Below are 23,690 nucleotides of genomic sequence, written 5' to 3' on the forward strand. Positions count from 1 at the left end.
AAAAAATGTATTTTTGTCTACCTAGTGTAGAATAAGGTAGGCAGTGATTATCTATAAAAGACATCAGAGAAGGTACACCAAATAGTCATTGCTGTCAAAAGATGTGAGCTTTAAAAGTTTGACAATATTTGCTGAACAACAGTTTTGTTTACGTAGTAAGAGAAGGAATCTGTAGGGAAAAAAAGGCACAGCAGAGCTTCAGAATCCTCTGGGAAAGTCTAAACTATCTTCAGTATTTGCCAGTGTATTTTCCTGGATATTTTTTCATCAGCCTTTGCTCAGAGGGAAGCACGTGGTTTCACAATCCTGTTCTATTGCATTGAACACAACACAAAACTCTTCACTACTGCACTTCATAATATGCAGTTAATAAGCATTCTTAATTGTACATAGAATTAAAAAAATTAATACTAGATCATGACTTAGTCTCAGAAAATGTACCAAGTCCCTGTCTCTTAGCAAAGCCGAATTATTTTTGAGAAGTTTGTTGTGGATACTGCTCTGTTCACATTCATCCACTTTTCAAATCAAATTTCTGGCATCCCTGTGATACATGCAATGTACTTTAGGATTCTGTATAGTATCACTCCTCTCTATTTAAGCTTCCCTTTCATTTTCTTCTTACACTTCTCATATCTAAGCTACACAAATCTGTTATTTGCACACCTTTGTATACCCCATACTGTACTCTGCAAACTGAATTCTTGCTCTAATTTCACCTGCAAGCTCTCCATACTTAAAAAACACTTATTTCAGGAGAATTACATAGCAGTAGTCTTTCAAAATGCTGTCAGCAATGTAACTTTATGTTGGGTAGTGCACAATGTGAACTCTATTAAAACTTGTGGACAGTGTAATTATCTTCAGGGCCACTTTATGATAACAGAGACACTAAACAGACAGGATATATACAACATCATTGGATACAGGGGGACTATTTTCCTGGTGAAACCTCACTAAAGATCCAATCATAAGCTTAGTAAAGTCTACAGAAAAAAAAACATCAGCTGAAATCAGCTTTTACACAATGAAGTTTTGTATATTTTTAGACAATGTGGCCCCGAAACACAAAGTAGAAATTTTTTAGCAACTTCCTCTGCCTAGCCACTCTCCCATCTTACAAGCATAGGTGGAACATAATATTCTTGTAAAAGGTATCATCCCCCGCGCAGATCTGGAGCTTAAAAGCTACTTTGAAAACACAACTGTCCCACGATATGATCAAAAAGCAGCTGTTGTTAATGACTTAAACCAATTAATGCTGATCAATATTAAAAATTTTTAAATAACAATAATAAATGAAATGGAGAACAAAATAAATGAAAATAAATAAAATTTCTAGGAAGTAAGGCCTAAGGCTAGAAATATGATATATTGAGCCCTGCAATCAAAATGGGGTAAAAAAGGTGAAATGAAGAAATTGTAGTGACAAGAGATGACACTATTTTGATCTCTTCGTGATCCTGTGTCCTTTTCTTACCTGGCCTTCGCGAGAAAATTTAAAGGGTGGTTTGTGCTTAATAACGCTTGTTGCAAGACGAAGTAGTCCTGTGAGTCCATCATCTTCTATATTACCATCCTGATGGTCAAGGATTTCTCTGCTATATATACACATATATACAAAAGAAGTATTAAAATTCTGTCCCACTAGCAACAAATACAATGCAACTTACAAGTAAAATTACTGCCAGCAAACCTTACCTCCGAATGCAGTCAGCAAGATGTCTTGCTAGTGCATCTAAATCAAGCAGTGTCGTCTGATTAAAATCAAAGAAAATGGAATATAAATAGAAAATAATTATGTACTTCATGAATTACCACTTATAAGCCTGGTCTGAAACTATGGTTATGCTTTTGGCGGAATTTTGTTATAGCACATAGAAAAACAGACAATTAAAACTCATCTTTCATATATGTTTGCAACAATGTTTTAATACGTTTTTATAAATGGGATGAAACTTTGCTGCACCATTAAAATGAAGTAATTTATTCTTTCACTTCTAGATCCCACAAATACACTCTTCCATACTGAAAAAAGCAGAATAGTACTATTTTAAAGAGAAATGTTTGTTACTTCTCACAAGAATGCACACTTTGTCGTCAGAAGATTGACAAGTCCCATTAGCATCTCTTGGTTGAGCAACATGCAGAAGACGTAGGCAGAACTGTAGCCTAGCTAAGAGATTCAATTATAAAACAGAAATGGAAGGAAACTGAGCAGAGGAACAGGAGGGGTAAGCAACATTTTTGCCTCTCCTGGGAACATCCAGAGTCAGGAGAGGACAAGACTCTTCCATTCTGGAGAAACCAGGATTCAGGCTTTACCTTCCTTTCCCTCCCACACTCCTGCCACAACACTGAGAATGAACTAGACAGATTATGCATGTAGGGCCACCAGCCAGCACAAGCAGTTTGTACAAAAGGTACCTTTGTGAGGAAGTCGTGAATAAGTTTCCTAACCTGCACTAGGTGCCTGTTAACGGACATATTTTCCTCTTTCAGCTTTAGTCAAATACTTGATTACCTCCTCCTTAGACTGCATTGAAATTATCAAAGGTGAATCTCACGAGACAGTTACAGTATTCCCAATGTCTGTTACCATCACCTACGTTCACACTCTGTGTATGATACCCACTCCCCTTCTTGACTCTACAGGTTCAGTATCTGAAGCTTCCTTTAGCCAAGAGCTACTGAATACACATGAGAGTAGGGAAAGCTAGGACCTAGGAAAGATCCAAGAGCTGTTCACATCAGTGCACCATCTCTTAAGTAAAAATGTCTCATACTAAAGTAAAAATGGCCTGAACACCCAAATTCAAAAAAGGAAATATGCATATGAATGCAAAGCAAAACCTACCTGACTTGCATCTTTGACATGTATGTTATCAATCAGTTTGCACAGCAGCCAAAAATATTCCTTACAACCTGGTCGCAGCACTGTTTCTTCTTCGTAATCCTCTATCTGTGAAAAGAAATTGCTTTTGTTCTGAAGTACATCAGACAAAACAACAGTGTATTACAAAAACGTAGTAAACACAGTAACTGTTACAAGACTATTACTTTCTTCAAGTCCCTATTTAAGATAATCCAAGACAAGAACAGTCTATTTTACAACAGTAACAGTGCATGTTCTATTTTCCTTCTGCACTATTTATTAATGTTCTTGAAAGATTGTCAAGGTGATCTGCCAAGACCCTTAAAAAAGAAATTACAATAGTATTGACTCCATCCTACCCACTGCAATTTGCAAAATGTTCAGTATTAGACTAGACAAAACTTGAGAAACTTTGGCTGAACACAACTTTGGTTGCGTGTGTATATATATATATATATGTATGTGTATATATATATTAACTTTGGTTAATACAACTAACTTTAAACTCTTCTGAAAATGAGTAAATGCAAAATCTTCTGTAGATTGTTTTAACTTTAAAAAATATCAGCAGTTTGAAACGAAAGCAGACTTAAACTGAATGAACCACTCTCACCTGAATTCAAATGCCACGCAGGGTCAAAAGAATAATTGCCTGACAGACTCAAAATCTGGGTTCACACTTTGCTGCCATACAAGTCCGTACAAGTGCTCTCCTTCGGATCTAGCCACATCAGCTGAACTCAGCACAGCCTCCCCCGCTATGCATTGCTACGTCTACCATTCCCAATTTGCTTTAGGCAAAATCATCCACGTTAGTTCAAACCAGCTCTATTAACCTGCACATATTAACAGTGAGAACCTCTCCCAACACAGCTTTGACAGCATCCACAGAATCTCTTCTGTTTAGTAGAGCTGCGAGGACAATAACACTCCAATAGAAAACCAGCAGCAATTGACTGGGGCACAATGACATTCAGCCCCAACAAAGGGTACCCCTGCACACATAAAACAATGTACTGATTTATTTATGAACTTAACTACATTTTAAAAGGAAATCAAGGCATATATTGAAAACACAACCATTATTCCCTAACTGTGTTATGTGGACACTAAAACTCCAGAACAAGAGGACTTCCTAAATGCTATTCTGCATTTCTCCAAGCACAGGCAAGCTCTAAATTACTGTAGTGTCACAGCTTTAACTATTTTTGTGAAGTTTCTGGAAGCATGTAAGGCAGAAATCTTAGTATCTCAGTGTAACAGAAACGGTACGTCAGACATAAAGATAACATGCTATCATTTTACCTTTTAAATTAAGAAAAGTAAGTTTAAATAGAACTTTGATAAAGTCTTGTAATTTCTTAAATTCTTACCCGGATCGGTTTCAGAGCTTGAGCATCAGGGAGAAATTTTAATAATGTTGATGCAGCCAGCAGCAGAAAGGATCGATTAATTGAGTCTCCCCCATCCAGACCAGAAAGAGATAATTTGTATAAACCATTGCAAGACTCATGGCGAACAGCAGTCTTCATGAAAAATAAAGGAATTAAATTATTACATACAATATCTAGAAGACTTTTTTCATTTGTTGACTTTTCTTTCATACATACATAGTAAATTCCTCTCATAATATCTACCATGTTATCAAGGTAGAAAATGTTTTTCAAAAAACACGTATTAGAAATAACACACATTTAAATTACTTACAGAAAAATGCAAAAGAGACCATGCTAACAAAAAAGCTGTTTTTTCTGCGCCCCTTTAGTAAAAATTACTGAACTAGCCAGTTACTAAAAGAGAAAATATCACATCTGGGCAAATTAGGGAAATCTGTGTTATGCTGGAACTTACACTGACTGTTTCCTAAGTATACGGTTAATTTCTTGAATTTCACTAGAAGAATTATTTTCTTCTTTCTTTTATTCTTTTCTTAAGAAAAACATCCACAGACTATCTCTAAACCAGCCTTGGAAGTTTGCGCTCTTTCTTTTCCAAGTTTTTTAGATGGAGTCAGCCCATAAACTTTTTGTGTGCTTGAGTAATAAAGCAGCAGAAAATAATTACCACATCATGTCCGTATCGCACCTTTAAGCAATAACTAGTAAATACAGAACTTTTCTGCTATGGATGTATTTATGCAATTTTCAAGTTTTTCTTACATCAGGAAAAATTACTTAAAGCTAAGCAAAGGTTCAGTAATAAAACTTTTATATCAACTCCCATTCACCTCATTTTGAAAAATTACGAAAAACATAATGGGAGAAGTACATTTAGACTAATCCATGTTAGACAGCATCACCCAGAAACTTCAACAGACTACAATGAATAACTACCTTCAAACAAAAGCCAACAACAAAGACAAGAGTTTATAAACTGGCCTGCAATCAACCACAAATGTGCCTTCTTACAAGGTATTTTAATTACAACTGATTACTTCTTAAACAGGATTGCAAGTAATTGAGTCAGATCCTGCCTACTTTTAGCAGAAATAACATGTTTTGAATTTAATGGCAGCTTGAAACCAAAGTTAATCTTGTTCCATATCATGCACTAATTAGTAACGCAATAACCTCTCCTTTAACATACCTCTGGAATAAGAAGGGTAAGTTTCTTTAGCCAGTCTTGCAAATGATCACTGTCCGCCAGACTGGATTTCACCAAGGAACAGCAGTGAGCCCAACTCACCAAGAGCCACATTGAATAATGAGTGACTGAAAAACGATTAAATAAATCACACTGTAACTAACAGAATAGGCTTTTTAGGTTGAAGAGTCACGCAGTTCTAGCACATATACATTTATGTCAGTTATACTAACATACAAGACTAAATCCTTACCGGCACATAAGATATAACCTAAACTCAGAATTTTACCAATACCCTTACTAAATACCGACTGTTGCACTAGTGATGACACTTAAATTAGACTACTCTAAGTACTACCAATCTGGGGCACAATCCTTTCCTGCATCTCTACTTCTTAAGCAGCGAGCTGGTACTTTGCTAATGGGTCGCATCATGTCTTAACATGAACATTTCCCTTGACTAACTAGTATATCTGCTCCTTTCTTCTTAACAGCTAAAAGTAAGACTTCAGTAGGTGATACGTAGAGTTAACTGAGAATTCAAGTTCATAGACATTAATATCCAAAAGGCAAAACAAAGTGGCAAATCTGAAGACAATGTATAAGCCCAGGAGGACATACCTATATTTATGCATGCCTATGCTGTACTTTTGACAATTACTTTGATACAGCCTTAATCTGACACAGGTCATTTAGACTTTTTGTAAGAAGCCTCCACAGGAGGGATAGACGAGGGAGCTCCAAGGAATGCTGGACCCAGCATGATTTCTGTAAACCAGAATAAAGGTCCTTGTTGCTGACTCTATTATGGTGTTAATAGATGCTGCTCTTTGGAAGATAAGAATTACAGCTGATTTTCCAATCGAAACCAGCTCTTCTGGAGATGAAGGCTGCTACAGTACAACATTTCATTTCATATAAAACCATTTCCAGAGAAGGAGAGCCAGGCAAGTCATCTGGGACCTCTCTGTGTATTCCAACCTAGGTTATAACAGCCCTCACACTACCAAGGAACACAATTTTACAGCGTTCTAATGGTGGAATAAATCAAACATGTAAGTTGTTACATTCAGTATGTTTTCACTACTATTAGTTCACGACATAAAGCTATTTTGCAGCACTAACCTTCATGTCTTGATCTGTGATCAGATTGAGCTTTCAACACCCTGAACAGGAAGAAGATAAAGTCGTTTGCACTTTATCACAGAACATAACAGATTATCACTTAGAAATACAAGTACACACAAATAACAACACAGTTACTCTTAAATACCCACTAAGAAAGCTAAAATTTTAATCTTAAAAGGATTCAGTTCTTGCAGGATTCAAAATTAGCAACAATAATAAAACTATGGAAATCTTCAAGTCACCACCTTAAAGCTGTACTGACTACAAGACAAAAAGTCAAGAAAAAAACACCCACAACCTCTTTATTTCATATAAAAAAGAGGATGTAAAACAGAACTAAGAACTGGCCCATACAGAAGAAAGCTAGTGTTCTTCATAAAGAACCGCACTTCAAACAAACATTTGCAAAATTTATAAACAAATTTTTAATGTTTGTATTTATTTACTTAGATTTTTATAAATTGGAATAAAAGGTTATGAGACCAAAAACCTACTATATTTTTAAAAATATGCCTGCAACTCCACTAGAGGTTAAAGTCAGGCACATTTGCAGACTTCACTGGAAATGCTCTGAACGTCCTTACCAAACTTTTTAAAATATGGTAAAACACACCATCCATTACTTGGAATCCAGTGATTCTACAACACCAAATGTAACAAAAACCCTTGACCTCCCCACCATTAGTCCAACTGTCACGATGCAGTCTCAAACAGAATTGCTTTTCGCAGGACAAAAGGCAAAAAGGATGAAAATCTCTTAAGAGCCCATTTCTGAAGGTAAAATTTTGCCTTCAGTAGAGGTACACTCGCTAAAACAGCAAGGGTAATTTCAGCAGTAATAAGCTAACATTAGGATGGGGAAAAAATAAGTCAAAACTGGCAAATGGCTAAACAATTTAAAACTCAATTTATCCTTCATGTTGCCTTGAAATTGAGACTGCTAATGGCTACAGAAAGAACAAAGTAGTTTTGGCATGAGAATTTATGACAGCATACCCTACATTGTTTGTTGCTCTATGCCGTATACCCTGACCATTGAAAGGTCTGGCCACTCTCCTCCCTCTCACTCCTGCTATAAGGACAGGATAACTGCCAGAAGAGGTGACTAAGAAAAGCAAGTCCAATGCCTACAGACCTAAATTTCTGACATGAGTGTTAACAGGGACTACAACTCAAAGAGCTAGCTATTTAGAGAAGCGATGCAAACGTGTACACTTGATTAGCTTTATTACAAAAATAAAAAGATATTGTACCTAGGTGCCAAGTTGTCATATGTATAAGCAACTGACATAAGTCGCTGAATCAAACTGGTTCCCTGGACAAGTACAAGAAACACCTTTAAAAATTGAAGTCAAAAGAAAAAAAAAACAACAGTTAATATAACAACAAGCTTTTTGATCTGCTTTTAAATTATACACACTGTGTGAATCTAAAACAAACCCACCTGTGTAGAGGGAGGAAGAAAACACAAATCACAGCACCTCCATCGTTAAAACTTGTATTGTTTTTTATTAAAGCAGATTGAAAATCCTGTGTTTCACTGACCAAGTCTAGATGCTAAAAATTCATTCTATTTCTCTAAGACAATTTCACTGAATAGAAAAATCAACTCTTTATTCAATCCTTTTAGTAAAAACACAGTATTCTTTGTTAAAAGCATAGACTATTCACTTCCTTTTAAAAATCTTAGCCTTGAGGAGACAGGGTTGAGGATAAGCTTGAATATGTAAATCTTGCACATCTCCCTGATTAACACATTTTATTGACTATACACTCACTTAAATTATTCATCTTTAGCAAACCTGACAAGCTACACAGAATTTTAGAATTAAAGTTTGAAGAAAGTCTTTTAAAATATTTAGACAGCAAATCCACTGCAATCAGAAATACTGATCAATTGACAATTAAAAATTTAAAACCCGTTATAGAAACTGGTTGCAGCATTTACACACAGCCAATGTTAAAAATGTAATGCATTTGATAATTTCCCTGTATCATAGTAGCTTTGGCAATTTAGGGACCATTTTTTGTCAAAAATACCTAATACTTATTGAATAGTTAAGGTTTTTCCATGTGTAGCAATGACAAATAGAAAGTTCAGCTTCACCTCACAGTTCAGATCTACACTTTGTGGCAACCACAGCTGGTCCTGAGCCCAAGAGCAATCAATTTACAGTGAATGCATCTCTGATGCCAAAATACTGTATTTGCTTAGTAGGAAGGTTTACAGGTTTAGTTTACATAAACATAAAGTTTACGTTTACCGTACACTCACTCAGACGTCCTTAGTACAGTAAGTCATTTTAGTGTTTACTAAAGGAATATAAAATGGATTTAGTGAGGATGGGGACAGCCCATATAACAGGTTATCACAAAAAAAAAGGGAGTCATTAATTTAGAAAACAAAACCTAAGAAAGAGGGATAAAGCACTGGAATTCTGAATTCCCGATTCACGTGCTCATCACAGACAAAAACTTTTAGTTCCGCCTTTTAAAACTGCCTGGTTTAAAGCAACTAAAATTCTTTTTACATCAGAATAACATGTGGGATGTAGATTAGTATTAGTAACTTTTCCAGTATATTATTTTATTACCAAAATAAAGGCTTCACACAACAAAGGAGTAATTTTTCCAAAGTTCACAAAATGGACACATTGTTTATCTCTTACCTCTGTTAAACGAGGTATATGAAGGCCCTTTGCATGGTCACTTGCAGTCTTCCTTGATTTGCCTGGCCATGTTCTTTTTCTGTGACTCTCTGCTATACCAGACCAGGCAAAGACATCATGGTAAGCTAAATCCAGATCTGAAGGGTCAACTGCAAACTGGCATATCAGCTTCAGCAAGCAAGCGAGACAGTCTAGCTGCCACTGTGAATAACAAGAAAATGAAATTGCATTTTTTCAGGGATTTATTTTACAAACTATTCTACACCTACTACAGAATTAAAAATGAAAAAGCTTAAGTAAGGTATACAGGATAAACAGCTAGAACTAACCGGCAAAACCTCACCAGAACAGACAGTAAAGAGGAAGGGTTTTAAAAATCCTTATTTATAACAAAAATATTTTCATGAACTAGCCCTATTAACAGGGGCGTTCAAGACATTCTATTATTCAGTGCAGGAAATAACACAAAGGAAATCGTACAGGAGTTAAGCTCAACAGTTAAGCCCCTGTCCTTCATTGTATTCAACTACAGCACAGGGTATAAAGTATGGTTTAAAGAAGTGCTTTCAGGTTGAATATATTTAACCACACAGAGACAATAAATACTAGTTAAAAAATAACATTTTGTATTGTAACGTCTCTTGTTTGATGAAAACTACTGATACATTTAGTAAATCTTGATTTAATAATCAATTTTCATGGCTTCCAGCTCTGTGGCTATGACCATTATGACAGTAAATTAACAAAACTAGAGCACCATGTCACAGCAACACATGAAGTCAGCTGTCTAGCACCCATACACGCATAAGTCAGGACTCTAAGACTCTTGGTTGCAGAATCTGTCACTATTTTCACCATGCTGTGAGCACTTTCTGGGCAGACCAATAAAAGCAAACAAACTTACTTTTGTTTATGTACTGAATAGACAGAATGGGCATTTCTTTCTAATATTGAAACAATTTTAGAACAAATACCTCAAAATCAGTTAAAAAACTATCAAATTTTTAATAAAAAGTATACCTGGCTTCTATTCAGCATTTCAGGAACTGTCACCAGTTTCATACATACATGTGCATGCTTGTTCACGTATATCTTTTTATGTACATATGACTCAGAGCTTGAGATATTTCATTTTTTTTTTTAATTAAATGCCACAGAATTGAAAATAAAAGGGAAAAATTGCTAATAAAAACTTTTCATTACAGTATGACTTCAGCTCAAACTAATAACAGAACTGTGATGACAAAAACATTATATAAGAACGATTAATAATAACATTCATTATTGAAAAGTGTCTTTAATAACACAGCAGCCACAATGCTACCACTTTTGTCTCAGTGCTAACAAGGGGAAATGGTATTTCTTGGCCTCTTCAGCGGGAAAGACAATTAACAGATTACCGACTTAAAACAGACTATAATGAAAGCTTCCTAATAGCAACCTTCCCTAAAATAAGTCCAAAAAAGCAAAAAATAAAGTACACCCTTCTTGTTTGGCAAATTTTGACTTTTTTAAGGAAGCGTGATATGCAATAGTTATATCAATGCAGTTGCAATCATCGCTAAAGATGAAGCCCAGTTTTTTTTCTCTGAGGTGTTCCCATGATCTACAAATTTACATTCCAGGACATAGGATTTTTTAAGACTGGACAAAAAATTAAACCAAAAATACATAGAAAAATACAAAGGCTTTAAAATGCAAAAAAAAGCAGAAGTGTGAAGACTTTTTCAAAAAGAAAATAAATTCTTCTAGGAATATAAAATATTCAAGAAAAAGATGCTATTGCACAGACTCTGGTGGCTTCAACTACAGAATTCATTTATTTAATTTACTGCAGAAAAGTAACTATAACAAAGGTGGAAAGTAATGAAAGTCTTTACAAATGAGAGTTATGCTATTCTGGAGAAAAGGAGTGAATCAACACCTACCACAGTCCATGATTCCCGTTCTTTAGGCTCTAAGATTCCAGAATTGAAAATTTCTAGCAACTGTTGGAGCCCTCCAGCAGCAACAAACTGTAAGTATATTATGGTACCAATGTGAAAATAAAAACCCAAATACAGAAATATCACTAAGTTCAGTTAGATACCAATCTAAGCTTCATACATAAATAAATAATGAGAAAATATTCATCTGACTATTTTATGAAAACCAAAAGAAATAGTTGTACACAACTATAACAAATTTACAGGCCTGCTAACAGAAAAAACTTAAAACATTATACCTAAATTTGAGATCAAAACCTCTTACTATCCATTTCGTTTTTTTAAAAAACTATGTAAGGTATCACAGAATACTGTAGGAAAATCAAACCTTGCAGCTCCATGTGTTTTTACTGTTTTCTATTTGATCTTCACTCGAATCATCTGAGTCTGGGTAAAGATCGCTGTAACTTCCCTGAAGATAAACAAGACCAATTCATTGTAAAAACAGGTGAAGAATTAAAATGCTATTACTCATCAATATGTACTTTGGTTCAGAGAGAAAAACATCTATATCTGCGCAATTACCGTAGATTCACGTCTTATTCTCCTGTTGGGCTTTCCCAAAGCTTCAATAATTTCCAGGGCATACAAAAGTTTATGGGCACTTTTTATTCGCAGCAGATCCTTCCAGTTAAAGCCATCATTCCCCTTAAAAGATGATAAAGACACAAAATAATTAACACACTTACATGTAATGCTGATCTATCCAAAAAATGCACGGAGAGGCAGGAGAGGATTTTTAAAGCAACACAGACTGTTTGGTTTTCAATTTTATGTTATTTTAAATCAGACAATTTCAAGCATATTTCTATACATGATTAACAATCTGAATAACGTGTATTCACTGATGGAATTTGAGTAAACCTCCAATATTATCATAAACTAAGGTATGCACAAGTACAGGAAGCCAAATGCTATACTCTAAATTATAACTTCCATGAAAATTTTGATACATGTGTCCATAAAAATCTGTAATATCTAAAAACTGTTAATATGTAATTTCAACAATTTTAAAAGAGGCAAAATTTTCATCTATAGGGCAAGAAAACAGCTAGGTAAGTACCCACGTTTTGAACTTATAGAAGACAGTACAGAAGGATTATACTATCACAACTCCCATAATGTTGAAGCAAAGCTGCAGATGAAGAAACTGCTGTTTCAATTCAAACCAGAAGATTGTGACAATCAGTATTGACTACTCATTTATTGAATCATTTCTTAAAAGGAATCATAAAAACAAACTTCAGGAACTAGGCTGACATCTCTGTTTAGTTTAATTTCAAAAGAATCACCTAAGGTTTGTTTATTAGGTTTACTTGTGTCTCAGCACACTTAACATACTTACCATTAAACATTCCTATTTGAGGAAAATTCAACTAAAACAGTAGACCCTAAAACATCCGCGTGTAAAAAAGATAAACATGTAAAACAAACATTTTTTGTTCACCTGCTCATCTGAAATATTCTGGAATGCCTGCAACATATTAGGGCACGTTGGCAGAAGCATTAGCAGTTCCCAGACACGTCTGGATAAATTTTCTGCATGGAGATGGAGTTCTTCACACCTTGCACTCTGACAAACCATAGAACACCATTCTTATTGTGAACTTAATTGTGAAAATAAGATTTCAAAGACCACAAATATATTTATTTTTAATTAAGAAGCTGTTTCCATCTAATGTAAATCCATAAATAGAACATGATAGTTGAAGTCTCACTGAAACTAAGTTATATACAAGAAACTAAGTTATATTATCTTTAGAGCTTAAGTTATATTATCTTTAGAGCTTAAGTTATATTATCTTTAGAGCTTATCACATATTTTGAAATGTGAGCGTAAATAAAACTTAAAAATAAATAACTGGTTTGAATATACTAGTGGTTATTTCGTTTCCCACAAGCTAATGATGCCATGTAACACAAAGATTGAGTTTTTGCAATACAACCTTTACAAAACCTTTCCTCAAGCCAATTCCCATTATTAGTCACGACATCTATTCAACTAATCAAGATTCTTTCTTAATTACTGTTTTGTAGCTTCTACAATATTTAGAACATTTAAAACATATCAGAACAATGTTGTTAAGAAAATCAGAAAAACCATGATAATGATTTCACCCTAAACGAGATATGAATATACAGACAATAAGCATATCTAGCAATTGGACAGAGTACAAAGGAAGTAAGCTAGACAGGAAAAATAGATCCAATTAAATAAGAATTCAGTTTAACTGCTCTAATAAAATTACTCTAAATTACCTCACGATCTTCCATAGCCACTTCTCCAGAAGGAGGCTTGAAAGAGGCAAGCATCTCTAACAAATCAAAAAGGGTGGTAAGATGAGGTTCTTGCAGAAGTAAAAGCATTGGAATGTTGTCCTTCTGAGGAGGAGGTAGGCAGGATGCTGGAAGCTGAACACCTTCACCTTTACGTTCTCTCCTTGGTGCACCCAGGGATACAAACACCATCTAGAAACAGAAAGAGACAACAAGGAGGAGAGACACAATTTTTAAAATGCGTATGATAAACTCTGAAATGTTTTCAACAGGATCATAATTAAGAACTTAAAGATACATCGGTGTCTTTGTTGTCAAATCTTTACTGAGCAGTATTTTGAGCAACTGCCATAATTACAGCTTGGTTGTTGCTTTCACTTAAGGCATTCATGGTGCAGCTGCATACACTGTTTGCTGTTGTTACAGTAGACAGGTACTGTTTCCTTGTCCCTCATTCTTTATTTTGCAATTCAGGCCTGGGAGACACTGGTACTCGCCTGATTCCTCAGTGTATTAATGAAATGGCAGAAAAACTAATCCAGAGGAAAAATGAGATAAACTGGACCAGAATAAAGCTAGCAAGGGCATAGCAATACAAATAGCAGTGTGGCTGGAAAAGCATACATTTGTTACTGGCATAATCACGATGTGGAAAGCCTTTCTCAGATGAACTGTTCCTGCTGACTAGTTATCACCTCCATATATTGAACACACCCTGCCATTGAAACTGAGTGCTACTGCTCCTCCAGGTCCTGAAAACATTAAGAATTCATCTGACTGCACCCTAGTCCAATTCTGCAAAATTATCTATGTTAGTAAGAAAAACTTGTTTTAAAAACTGGTTTTGTTTTTGCATTAATCCAATTCATTTAGCAAAAGGAACTAATGAACAATCAAAGACGTAGTCCAATAGAATGTCCAATTTGTAACCGCAAGAGTCAAGACAGATTAACTGCTACTATTGCTAACAGTCAGCTAAGGCACATGTAAGCACATGAGCCAGCAACAATCCTTCTAAAAGGATGTTAGCAGATCCCTGAAAGTGTACAGTATGAGTTTAGTTTTCCTTTAGATAGAAAAAATGTATGTGATGATCTGCTGGTAAGTTTTGTTACAGTCCTAACTCCCTAAAATAGTCATGATGTCATTCACAGTTCTACAAATCGAATCAGGCTTTTCCATACTGTTGATTTTAGCAAACTTACAAGTAGACCACTCTAACAGGAACTGAGATAAAAAATTACAGATGAGCATTAAAAAAAGCTTCAGATCTAACCTGTGAAAGGAGTGAGCTAGTCACTGCTACTATGGAATGTTATGACTATGTGTTCAACAATTCAGACAAAAAGTGGGTATTTGATTCTGTTTTCACTGTTCCCTTGTTTTCCTTGATGGGTTAAAAAAACTGAGTTTTTTTCTTTTATTCCTTGAGTTTTCACATCTGCTAACATAACTACAAATAGACAGACTGACACCAGCAAGGCCAACAGCGTTAGTTGGAGCTTACAGGAGGCACATATTGGATAGCATGAAACAACTGGTTACAGAAAGCCATAGGATGCTCCCAAAGAAAAGTATACCTTCCACCACCATCATCTACATCAGCTGCACAAGACAAAAGCAACGTATCAACCAATCTTTTTCAGTGACCGTTATCTGTATGCTGGTAATACCTGCATATCCTTAAAACCCAGTTCATGAAGTGTTTTTTCATCATAATCAGTTGTCAGTTCATGCCCTGATGAAATCATTCTCACAGGTCCCATGAGGCCACCTAGGATGAAAACATATTTCAATAAATTTCTAGACTTGTAGTTTCATTTTCTAACAGAAGTGCTAAGACTTACGATTTTTAATAGTATGCTCTTCAGTAGCAATTAAAATGAGGCAAAAACTTAATGTAATTTCCTTAAGAAAACTGGTTACCATGTTAAACTAAATTTACTTGCATGTATTCAGAAATAACGTTTTCAATAACAGTTCACCCAATCTTGTAGCGAAAAGTTTTTAGAATTCAGATTAAACATGCCTTCTGTATTTTGTAGGAAATTATGCTACGCCAGAAAAGGATAATGGAAAATGATTATGGACATCAACAAAATCCCTCGGTATCACACACCTGTGATAAAGTCAGCAAAGACTAAGCAGCAATGATTAATCTTACTTGCATGTAAGTTGGAACTGGGTATGTCATACACTTCAGAAAGGAAAAACTGAGAACACCCTTCAAAGAATTCCCAACACTGCACAAGAAATTTGAACAAGCAGAGGATTAAGAATTTCACTTGATTTGGCGCAATCAAGCAGTAACCAAGAACTACAATGCACAATAACCTTACACCTCAGAGTACTCGTACAGCTCTAACCACCAATTGTGGCACACAAAGATCTTTATCATGGACTGAAATCTGCTACGCTGTTCAGCCACTGTTCTTACAAGTACCCTTTTCCCAGCATGAGGCCCTGGTCCTCCACACCAGTCCAGCTTCACGCTGCCACTATACTTCAACATTGGGATTTCAACAGACTTCTTCACAGAAGCCAGTATTTTTGAACCTCTTGCAGAAATCTTGGGAAAGTACTAAAGAGTTCTGTAACCTGAAAATGCTTCAAAACAGCCCATTACCTAGCTATAGGAACACGGTATTCAAAGACATGCGTTAAAATAAAAAAACCCAAACCTCTACGTATACACGCTAACAAACTTCACTCTTTCACTGCCATAAAGATATGTACGGTGTAGTGTACACGCAGTCAGCCTTCTTCAGGTAATTATCGGAAGCCCATCTTCTGCAGCCTGCAGCCACGGAGTCTCTGCTGATGTATGCACACAACTCTAAGTGATGCTTCCCGAAACCAGCCAAGACACACACACGAGTGCTGACATTTCCAAACCAGAGCAGTCCAGTAAGATGTATGCACAGTAACTTTTACGGAACGGCCAGATAAACGGAGGTATCAGGCAAACACATATGATCCTCAAACCCTGCCCAAACGAAATTGCTGGGACATCAGTTAACAATAAAACCATGAAGGTTTTATATGGAACTGGGACAAACTTCACGTATCTAGTACTGTTCCCATCCTCGCCAGCTGGGTGTTCTGAAACTTATCAATGCAGTCAGACAAAATAATTTCCAACAGATAAAGGCAGGAAAACACATCATCCACAAAAATAATATGGAAATCTACCATCCTACTAGCAAACTAGTAACATTTCAGAAGAAAGACTACAATGGGCAATCTGAGTGAGAAGAGAACGCAATCTCACATTTCTCTGAGCAATGCAAATTTCAAATGAACAAGAGACATTACAAAAGGTATATTGGGACCTTAAAAGAATTATGTGGTAAATGTCTGGTAAATAGAAAAAAAATAACAACTATGATTATTGTAGTGAAAGAGAATTAAAAAGTACATTCAATAAATGTGCATGCCTCTACTACTTTCAGATACACTCCCAGAGTTTTGGCGAGTGGGTATTGGTTACTTCCTTGACAGCAGTATGATGGTAGAAAACATCAGAAATGTATCTAAAACTAATAAATGCTTAAGTTTCTTTTAACCTGCCTCAGAACCTGCAGCTTCATTTGCCAAAATAATAGTTGCCTCGCTTCTCTAACAATCTGTTTAACATTAATTTTCACTGTCTTCATCTTCTCAAAATAAATTTCCTTTTGAAGACAACATGTGTTAGATGTGACTGCTATCATTTCAGACATACCATTTTGTTCATGGATTCCAAGAGCAGGAAAATGAAAACAACACTGTGCAAAGATGCTGGAAATGAAATTGCTATCTACACGGTGGTGAAAAGGCAGGCTAACAAGAGTGCTAAAGCAGGCCACTCACAGTTAACAACAGATGAAACAAATAAAAAGAACTAAAAATAAAAGTGCAAGTCTAGAATTCCAGGAGCCAAAAGCTGATATAAAAATTCTGTTATCTCTGTCTATTTTGTGAAATTGAAAGCCCACCTGAGAAAACTAAAAAGCAACTAAGGACATTGAGATTTAGCTCTATAAGGACAAGACAAGAGAAAAAATTGTACGCTGACATCACAAGCCTTTAATTTTCACTGGAATTTGATAAACTCTGCTCAGATTTCTACCTAAGTTGATAAAATAATCACCATTTCAGGTTTCTAATCAAGAACTGTTTGTAGGTTAACTAATCCAGGTAAATTAAAATGGACATAGTGGAGGTCGCTGAGACAGAAGTATGCACTATGCACCTTACAGTAAACGTCTCCTGTGATGCAGTGACCCAAGTCTTTAAGTTTAAACTGTCAGTACACTGAACCATCATTCACAGAGCTCTCTGTGACAATGTTATTAGAAAGTAATTTCTTTTTTTTTAATCTATACAAATAGTCCCCAAAATAGGGTACATAAGTAAAACTGCGGGTTTTAACCGCAAGTCTCAGTTTCAATCCTATCTTCTTCAAAATTAGTTGAAAAGTAAAAATCACGTGACGAGATTATTCCAAACACACAGCAGCACACAGAGAAAATGCAGAGGCACTTCTTCAGGAGTCTGGTTAATAAGAGATTTAGCCTCTTACAGGATTTTATGCATCCATCAGCCAACACAGATATCAATTGCAAGACAAAGCACTTAGAGTCATTAACACAGGTTTTAAACCTAGCAAAGGACACTGGGTTTATGAATCGACAGATACAAATTCTATAGTTCTCCAGTTTCCCATAGTTATGGTATGTTAATAATTAGTGTAATGAACACAGAAAAAATAAAACAACTTCCACAAAAACGAGTACAAATTATGGGTATCAGCACAGACACAAAAGACACTGTACATACGTAACACGACTGAAATGCAGCTGCTGTAGGACTACGACTCCGAATTTTCTGAATTGTGTGTTTCTAAGATCCAGCCAAAACAAAAATAAAAATTTCTGCTACCTGGCTATATTTGGTGGAAAACAAGATCGTTTCTTCACTAGAACAGATTCTGACAAGTGGCTGGAAAAGGATTTCACAAAGGTCATCAAGATGTCTAAATTTCTGGTTTACTGACAGTGTGTCTCATTAAAACATTTTTAAAAATATTCTAAAAACTATGAGAAGAAAGTCAGATTTATGTTTACACATATGCTAATGGTCAGTAGTGTCAGAAAAACACATTCATGGACAGAATTTGTTCCGATAATACACATTACATGCTAATGCTCATAAAGAAAGGAAACAAGAAAACACTGTAAAGACAGTGAACAACAACAGGATGCATATTCATCACACTGTAAGCAAGCAACGATGGTCTCAGGAGGAAGGTGATTCCAAATTAAGAGCGTCAGAAGAGGATGAATGACCATTTTTGCTACAGGATGATCATAAATTAAACATCAGTTGCAGGAGTGAGGACAATCTTACACCTGACTGGAATACATGTATGTAGGGTATATAAATATGAATTTGAATTATGACTTCAAATTCTGAACCAATGCAAGAGCCAGGAACCTTCATTTCACAAAACACAGAATAAGTTTCTATGTAACAGAATCTCCAAATTACAGAAAACAACATAATGAAAACAATGAGAAGAAAAAATACTGTGCGGGGAAGTGTATTGGAACTTGGAGCTTGGCTGCATCTGAGGACTTCTGGCAGACCCACATTTTCTTTGCTATTTCAAATAAATGCTAGCGCTTAAGAAATAATGCTATTAACTAAAAGCGAGGGTGATGCTAACTATAACTACAGCTAGAAGAAAATATATCATAACGCTTGCTTATTTAGGATATCTGAGGAAGAAACTGACCACAACCTTCTAAGCTCTAAATGGATGAACCCTTGTAAGGGAAAAAAATACAGGTACAAGCGCTATAGCTTACCAGGGAAATCCCCCTTGCGGCTGCTTTGGCCAAACTCCTGAAGCTGTGCTTGTTGATTTATCTGCTCCTTCTGCAAATTTTCATACCAATGGGTAACTTCTGCCCGTAGATCAGCCACCTGATCACTAGGATACATTTCTATAGTCATCTGAAATAAAAAAATTGTTTTATTATTCAAAGCCCACAGTGGACTTACTGAAATTTAACAGTGAAGGATGGCCTTGTAAAAGGGCTTTTAACTGACCTTGTCAGGAAGCCCAGCTGGCTGACACACAATTCGCAGTGGCAGTGACTGTTTGTCACTCAGAGCCTTCAAGTGACTGCTGATACCAGTGCCTTCAATCTGCCACTGTCTCAGATGATATGCAAACCTTAAGGAGGAGGTAAAAAGATGGAAAAAATATTTTTGTCAAAACCTATTTAACACAAATGTTTGATAAACAATGACAGGAAAGACAAAACTTGCACCTTTATTCACTGTTCTGGGTTAGGGTTTTTGTTTGGTTTTGTGTGGCTTTTTTTCAAGATAAGAGGAAGGTATTGATATCCTCACTATTTTTCAAATTAAAGTTAACTTTGAAGAAGTTTCTTTGGTGAGGAATGGGGAAACATGAACTGTATATATTTATACAAGGACAAGGGCCAACCCTGGTAACTGTTTAGACCTTTTATATTAAAAGTTTCAGAATTATCTACTGCTGTCTTTTCTTTACACAAAGAAAACCAAAGAAACTATTACTTGAATGAATAATAACTCATAAGTCATTCATCATTACGATAAGAGGAACGGAAATACATTCCGCATCCCAATAGATCAATAAAGCTATTTACCTTCTCCTAAAAGCCTCCAGGTGTGTCTTCAGCATTAGGAGTCCTCTTTCAATAATGGTCAGACTTGAGTGAGAGTCTTGCTCAAGGTTACTAGAAGCTATCATCAGACTCTCCATACACTTGCTAATAAATTCTTGTTCTTTTTCCAGACCAGTTTTACCTGTAATATCAGTTAAACTAAATTATATACGCACAACTTCAGGATTATGCATTTTTATACTAAGAATAAAAGGGGATAACACTAGATATTCTTTACATTTTAAACAGAGAACAAAAATAAAAATTCATACCGTTGATATAGTAAGAGTTGATATACTGGATAGCTGCTCGACTGACGTCACCAGACTGTGCTCTTAAAGCAATACCCCAGAATTGGTCCATGCCACACAACTGTTTTGACAAAAGAAAAACAAACACAGAAAAAAAAAAAACATTGCCTCATTGTTACACTGGGAGCGATGCTTTTCTGACTTGAGACATTTTATTTGCCTTGTGACGCAATTACTAAAAATACCTTCATTTTTCCTCTGCTTGGGTTCTCATCACTGCACTCATGAATTACTATAAAATTCTAAGTTTCACAGAAACATTTTCATACTTTGAAGCATGAGAAGAACTGGTTAAAATTCAAAAGAATGACCTCATTTCTGACAAACAGGAATACTTCTAAATGAAGCCTTAAAACTGCAATTATAATCAGTATTCATTGCAAGAATAGCATTTTAATAAAAATTTGCCTTAATTCACAGAAAAATATCCAATATATCATTTTATTTCTGAGATAGTTTCTCTGCACAAAAAACTACAGAAGAAAAACTTCTAAAGCACTTCACATGTACACTGAGACACATTTTATAAGAGATTTCTAGTCAGAATTAAATATGCCTAATAGAATGTCATCTGAATCTTCTTATTTAGGAAAGTAAATGTTACAAACCCATTCTTTAAACACAATAAATACAGTAATGCTAAGAATATGATAAACCGCACAAAGATATGCAGGCAACAGGTATCACTTTCTTTGTGGTTTCCTATCTCTACCTCTAGAGACAAGAGCCACACATGCTCAAAGTCATGAGGGAAACTCTGGATCATTGGCCTCTTATTTGCATTTCACTGTCTCACATTTGGAACTTCAGAGTCCTGAGTTCCCAGGGACCTACTCAAGACAGCAATCTGTGCAGACCCCACCACTGTGGGCTGTGGCATTCCTATCTCAAACCAGTAAACAATATTCAAGTCAGTAAGTTCTCAAGAGAGATGCTGCTGCAGATGAGTAATTTAATTTTCCTCTTCCCTCAGAAAGAAATAAAACATAAGCACAGAATCTAGGCTTACCTCTGAGTTTGAGCCACCATCATATGCACTAGTAGCCAATCGAGCCAAATTACACAAATGCTGGAAAAGGTTTAGGCCAGTCATACTAATAGTTTCAGGTTTTAGTTGTGGCATCTAAATAAAACGAATGGACTTTAGTATGGAAAATAAAATTCAGTAATGGAACGGATAGCAATTACAGAGTATTTATTTCATTAGCACAGAACAATGTTACTGTTACTACCAATCATATTCAAATGCAGTAGATCAACTAAAATTTATTCTTGCAAAAGATCACACTCTCTGAATTTTATATACAATACAAAAAAATCGACCATAATTGGCTTCAACAAACCTCTTTTCTCTACCACCAATTTGGACTGTAACAGTGCAGACGGAACAAAAATTACTGTAACATTACCTGCTTAACTTATCAACAGCAGGAATATTTATTAGCATACACGATGTTTCTGTTCAAAAAAACTCATAAGTTTACAAAACCAGACAAAAAACTGCATAGCCTTAAAAAAGAACTAGACTACATTAATTATACAAAATGGATAGATTTGAAAATTTCATTTGTTGGAATGGATGGGATGCCTTGCAAAAAGCTCTGATGCTGCACGTTCATATTTTCAGTGGATGTATTAATGCGATTCATATGCCCCTCCCAAAAAGAAGAAAAGTCTTTTTTTTAATCAGGTAAGCTATACATCATAAAGGAAAGAGTAGTTCTGGGTGGCTTTTTTTTTTTCCACATTAAAGTGCTATATAGCTTCAGATACAACACACAAGCTACCTGCAAAGAAACACTCAAGTAAATACTAGTGTGAAAAGAATTCATACCAATTCGTTCCTCTCTTCCCTCCAAGCAGAGAAAAATCATTTCATGACAAGTGGGGCCCTCCAAGACTACTGAAGATATTTTTTTCATAGACACAACTTTAAATATGTTAAATAGTGCTGGTATGGAAAAGAAACACTTTTACTAGGATTGTAAGGTCGCAATTAACTCTCTACATACCTTTTCCAAGAAAAGATGCTTGTAAGTCTCCATACCCATAGCATGTTGATCTTTACTTCGTACTTGATTTAAGAACCAGTGTAGTGCATCATCGTAACATTCGGAATCTTCTACTAAGCAGTGCCACAGTATGTCCACTTGTTCTAAACTCAACCCTAAAATTAGGGAAGTATTTTTAACTAATCCTTTATAACATCAAATCTATAGTGACAGTCCACAAAACCCAAGAATACATGCATAGAATTCAGAATAGTCAGGACAAGAAGTTTTCAGAAACAACAAAAGAAAAATTCACCACCTACCAATTAGGAATTAGACTTTTCCCCTTTTAGAGCTGGCAATCAGCTACAGGTTTTGGTCATTAGTGCTCTCGGTTGTTACTAACCCAATGAGTAGCGTGGGCTGACCTGAGCTCTCATACCAAACAGCAGGTTGCTTCTTAGTTCGTAAGTAGTTATTGGGCATAGAGTCCAGCTTTCAGCTGGGTATTGAGACTGTGGCTGAAAATAGTATCTCTGTAACTATTTTATTGCTTCTCCTTTGAAGAGAACAGTAGGTTTATTTTCTTAGCTGGTACATAAACATTTGTGATCTCACCAAATTTCTTTTAAAAGAATTGCGGCTATTCCATCAACAATAGCAAATACGGTGTTGCAAGTTTTTTCTCTCTTGGCTACAGATATTCTCATTCCTTCCTGTATTCTAATGACCAGTGACGAGCCATACGCACACCATATGCCAACTTTGTCTATAATGAGACTACCCAAAGGACTCCTCACTTAAAGCGTTTTAACAAATGACCTCAAGATACAATCAACTGAAAGTCTCTACAGAGCTGATGCTGAAAAAACACTGAAGGCTCCTAGTTCACAAGGGCTTGAGAGCAGCCAAAAGAATTAGTGGAAGGGAAAGCCACCAAGGGTTACTAAAACCACAGAAAATCATGTTCAATTTTGAATTCCATCAGCCACATCAAAAGACTTCTATTTTTAACCTTTAGAGTGAAAAGGATTAACCATCTGCACAGATCAACTGTCATACAGAATACTACTTTCGCAGAAGTGTGAACCAATTTCCAGTATTATTAAAATATGAAGAATTATTCCCTTTTGGTATCACAACATACAGCACACTCTAGTAGAAGATCTC

General features: G+C 35.7%; 1 protein-coding gene across 12 annotated transcripts in view; it reads right to left on the bottom strand.

Moving 5' to 3' along the window:
• The window catches only part of USP34 (ubiquitin specific peptidase 34), a 137,064-nt gene that overhangs the window by 46,661 nt on the left and 66,713 nt on the right, over positions 1–23,690 (bottom strand). For 11 of the 12 annotated variants that reach the window (XM_037405174.1, XM_037405169.1, XM_037405173.1 and 8 more), the window contains 20 exons: positions 22,542–22,696; positions 21,539–21,652; positions 20,491–20,590; positions 20,201–20,360; positions 19,614–19,740; positions 19,370–19,517; positions 15,191–15,291; positions 13,500–13,709; positions 12,688–12,813; positions 11,766–11,888; positions 11,569–11,652; positions 11,184–11,270; positions 9,256–9,456; positions 7,840–7,922; positions 6,584–6,624; positions 5,462–5,586; positions 4,249–4,401; positions 2,858–2,962; positions 1,702–1,757; positions 1,481–1,601 (listed from right to left, as the gene is read on the bottom strand). In XM_037405174.1, the coding sequence (XP_037261071.1) occupies positions 1,481–1,601; positions 1,702–1,757; positions 2,858–2,962; positions 4,249–4,401; positions 5,462–5,586; positions 6,584–6,624; positions 7,840–7,922; positions 9,256–9,456; positions 11,184–11,270; positions 11,569–11,652; positions 11,766–11,888; positions 12,688–12,813; positions 13,500–13,709; positions 15,191–15,291; positions 19,370–19,517; positions 19,614–19,740; positions 20,201–20,360; positions 20,491–20,590; positions 21,539–21,652; positions 22,542–22,696 (2,420 nt within the window). The remainder of the gene's footprint in view (positions 1–1,480; positions 1,602–1,701; positions 1,758–2,857; positions 2,963–4,248; positions 4,402–5,461; positions 5,587–6,583; positions 6,625–7,839; positions 7,923–9,255; positions 9,457–11,183; positions 11,271–11,568; positions 11,653–11,765; positions 11,889–12,687; positions 12,814–13,499; positions 13,710–15,190; positions 15,292–19,369; positions 19,518–19,613; positions 19,741–20,200; positions 20,361–20,490; positions 20,591–21,538; positions 21,653–22,541; positions 22,697–23,690) is intronic. The other variant, XM_037405167.1, reaches the window with a different exon arrangement.

Source organism: Falco rusticolus, chromosome 12 (assembly GCF_015220075.1).
Source record: "Falco rusticolus isolate bFalRus1 chromosome 12, bFalRus1.pri, whole genome shotgun sequence".
Taxonomy (NCBI): Eukaryota; Metazoa; Chordata; class Aves; order Falconiformes; family Falconidae; genus Falco; species Falco rusticolus.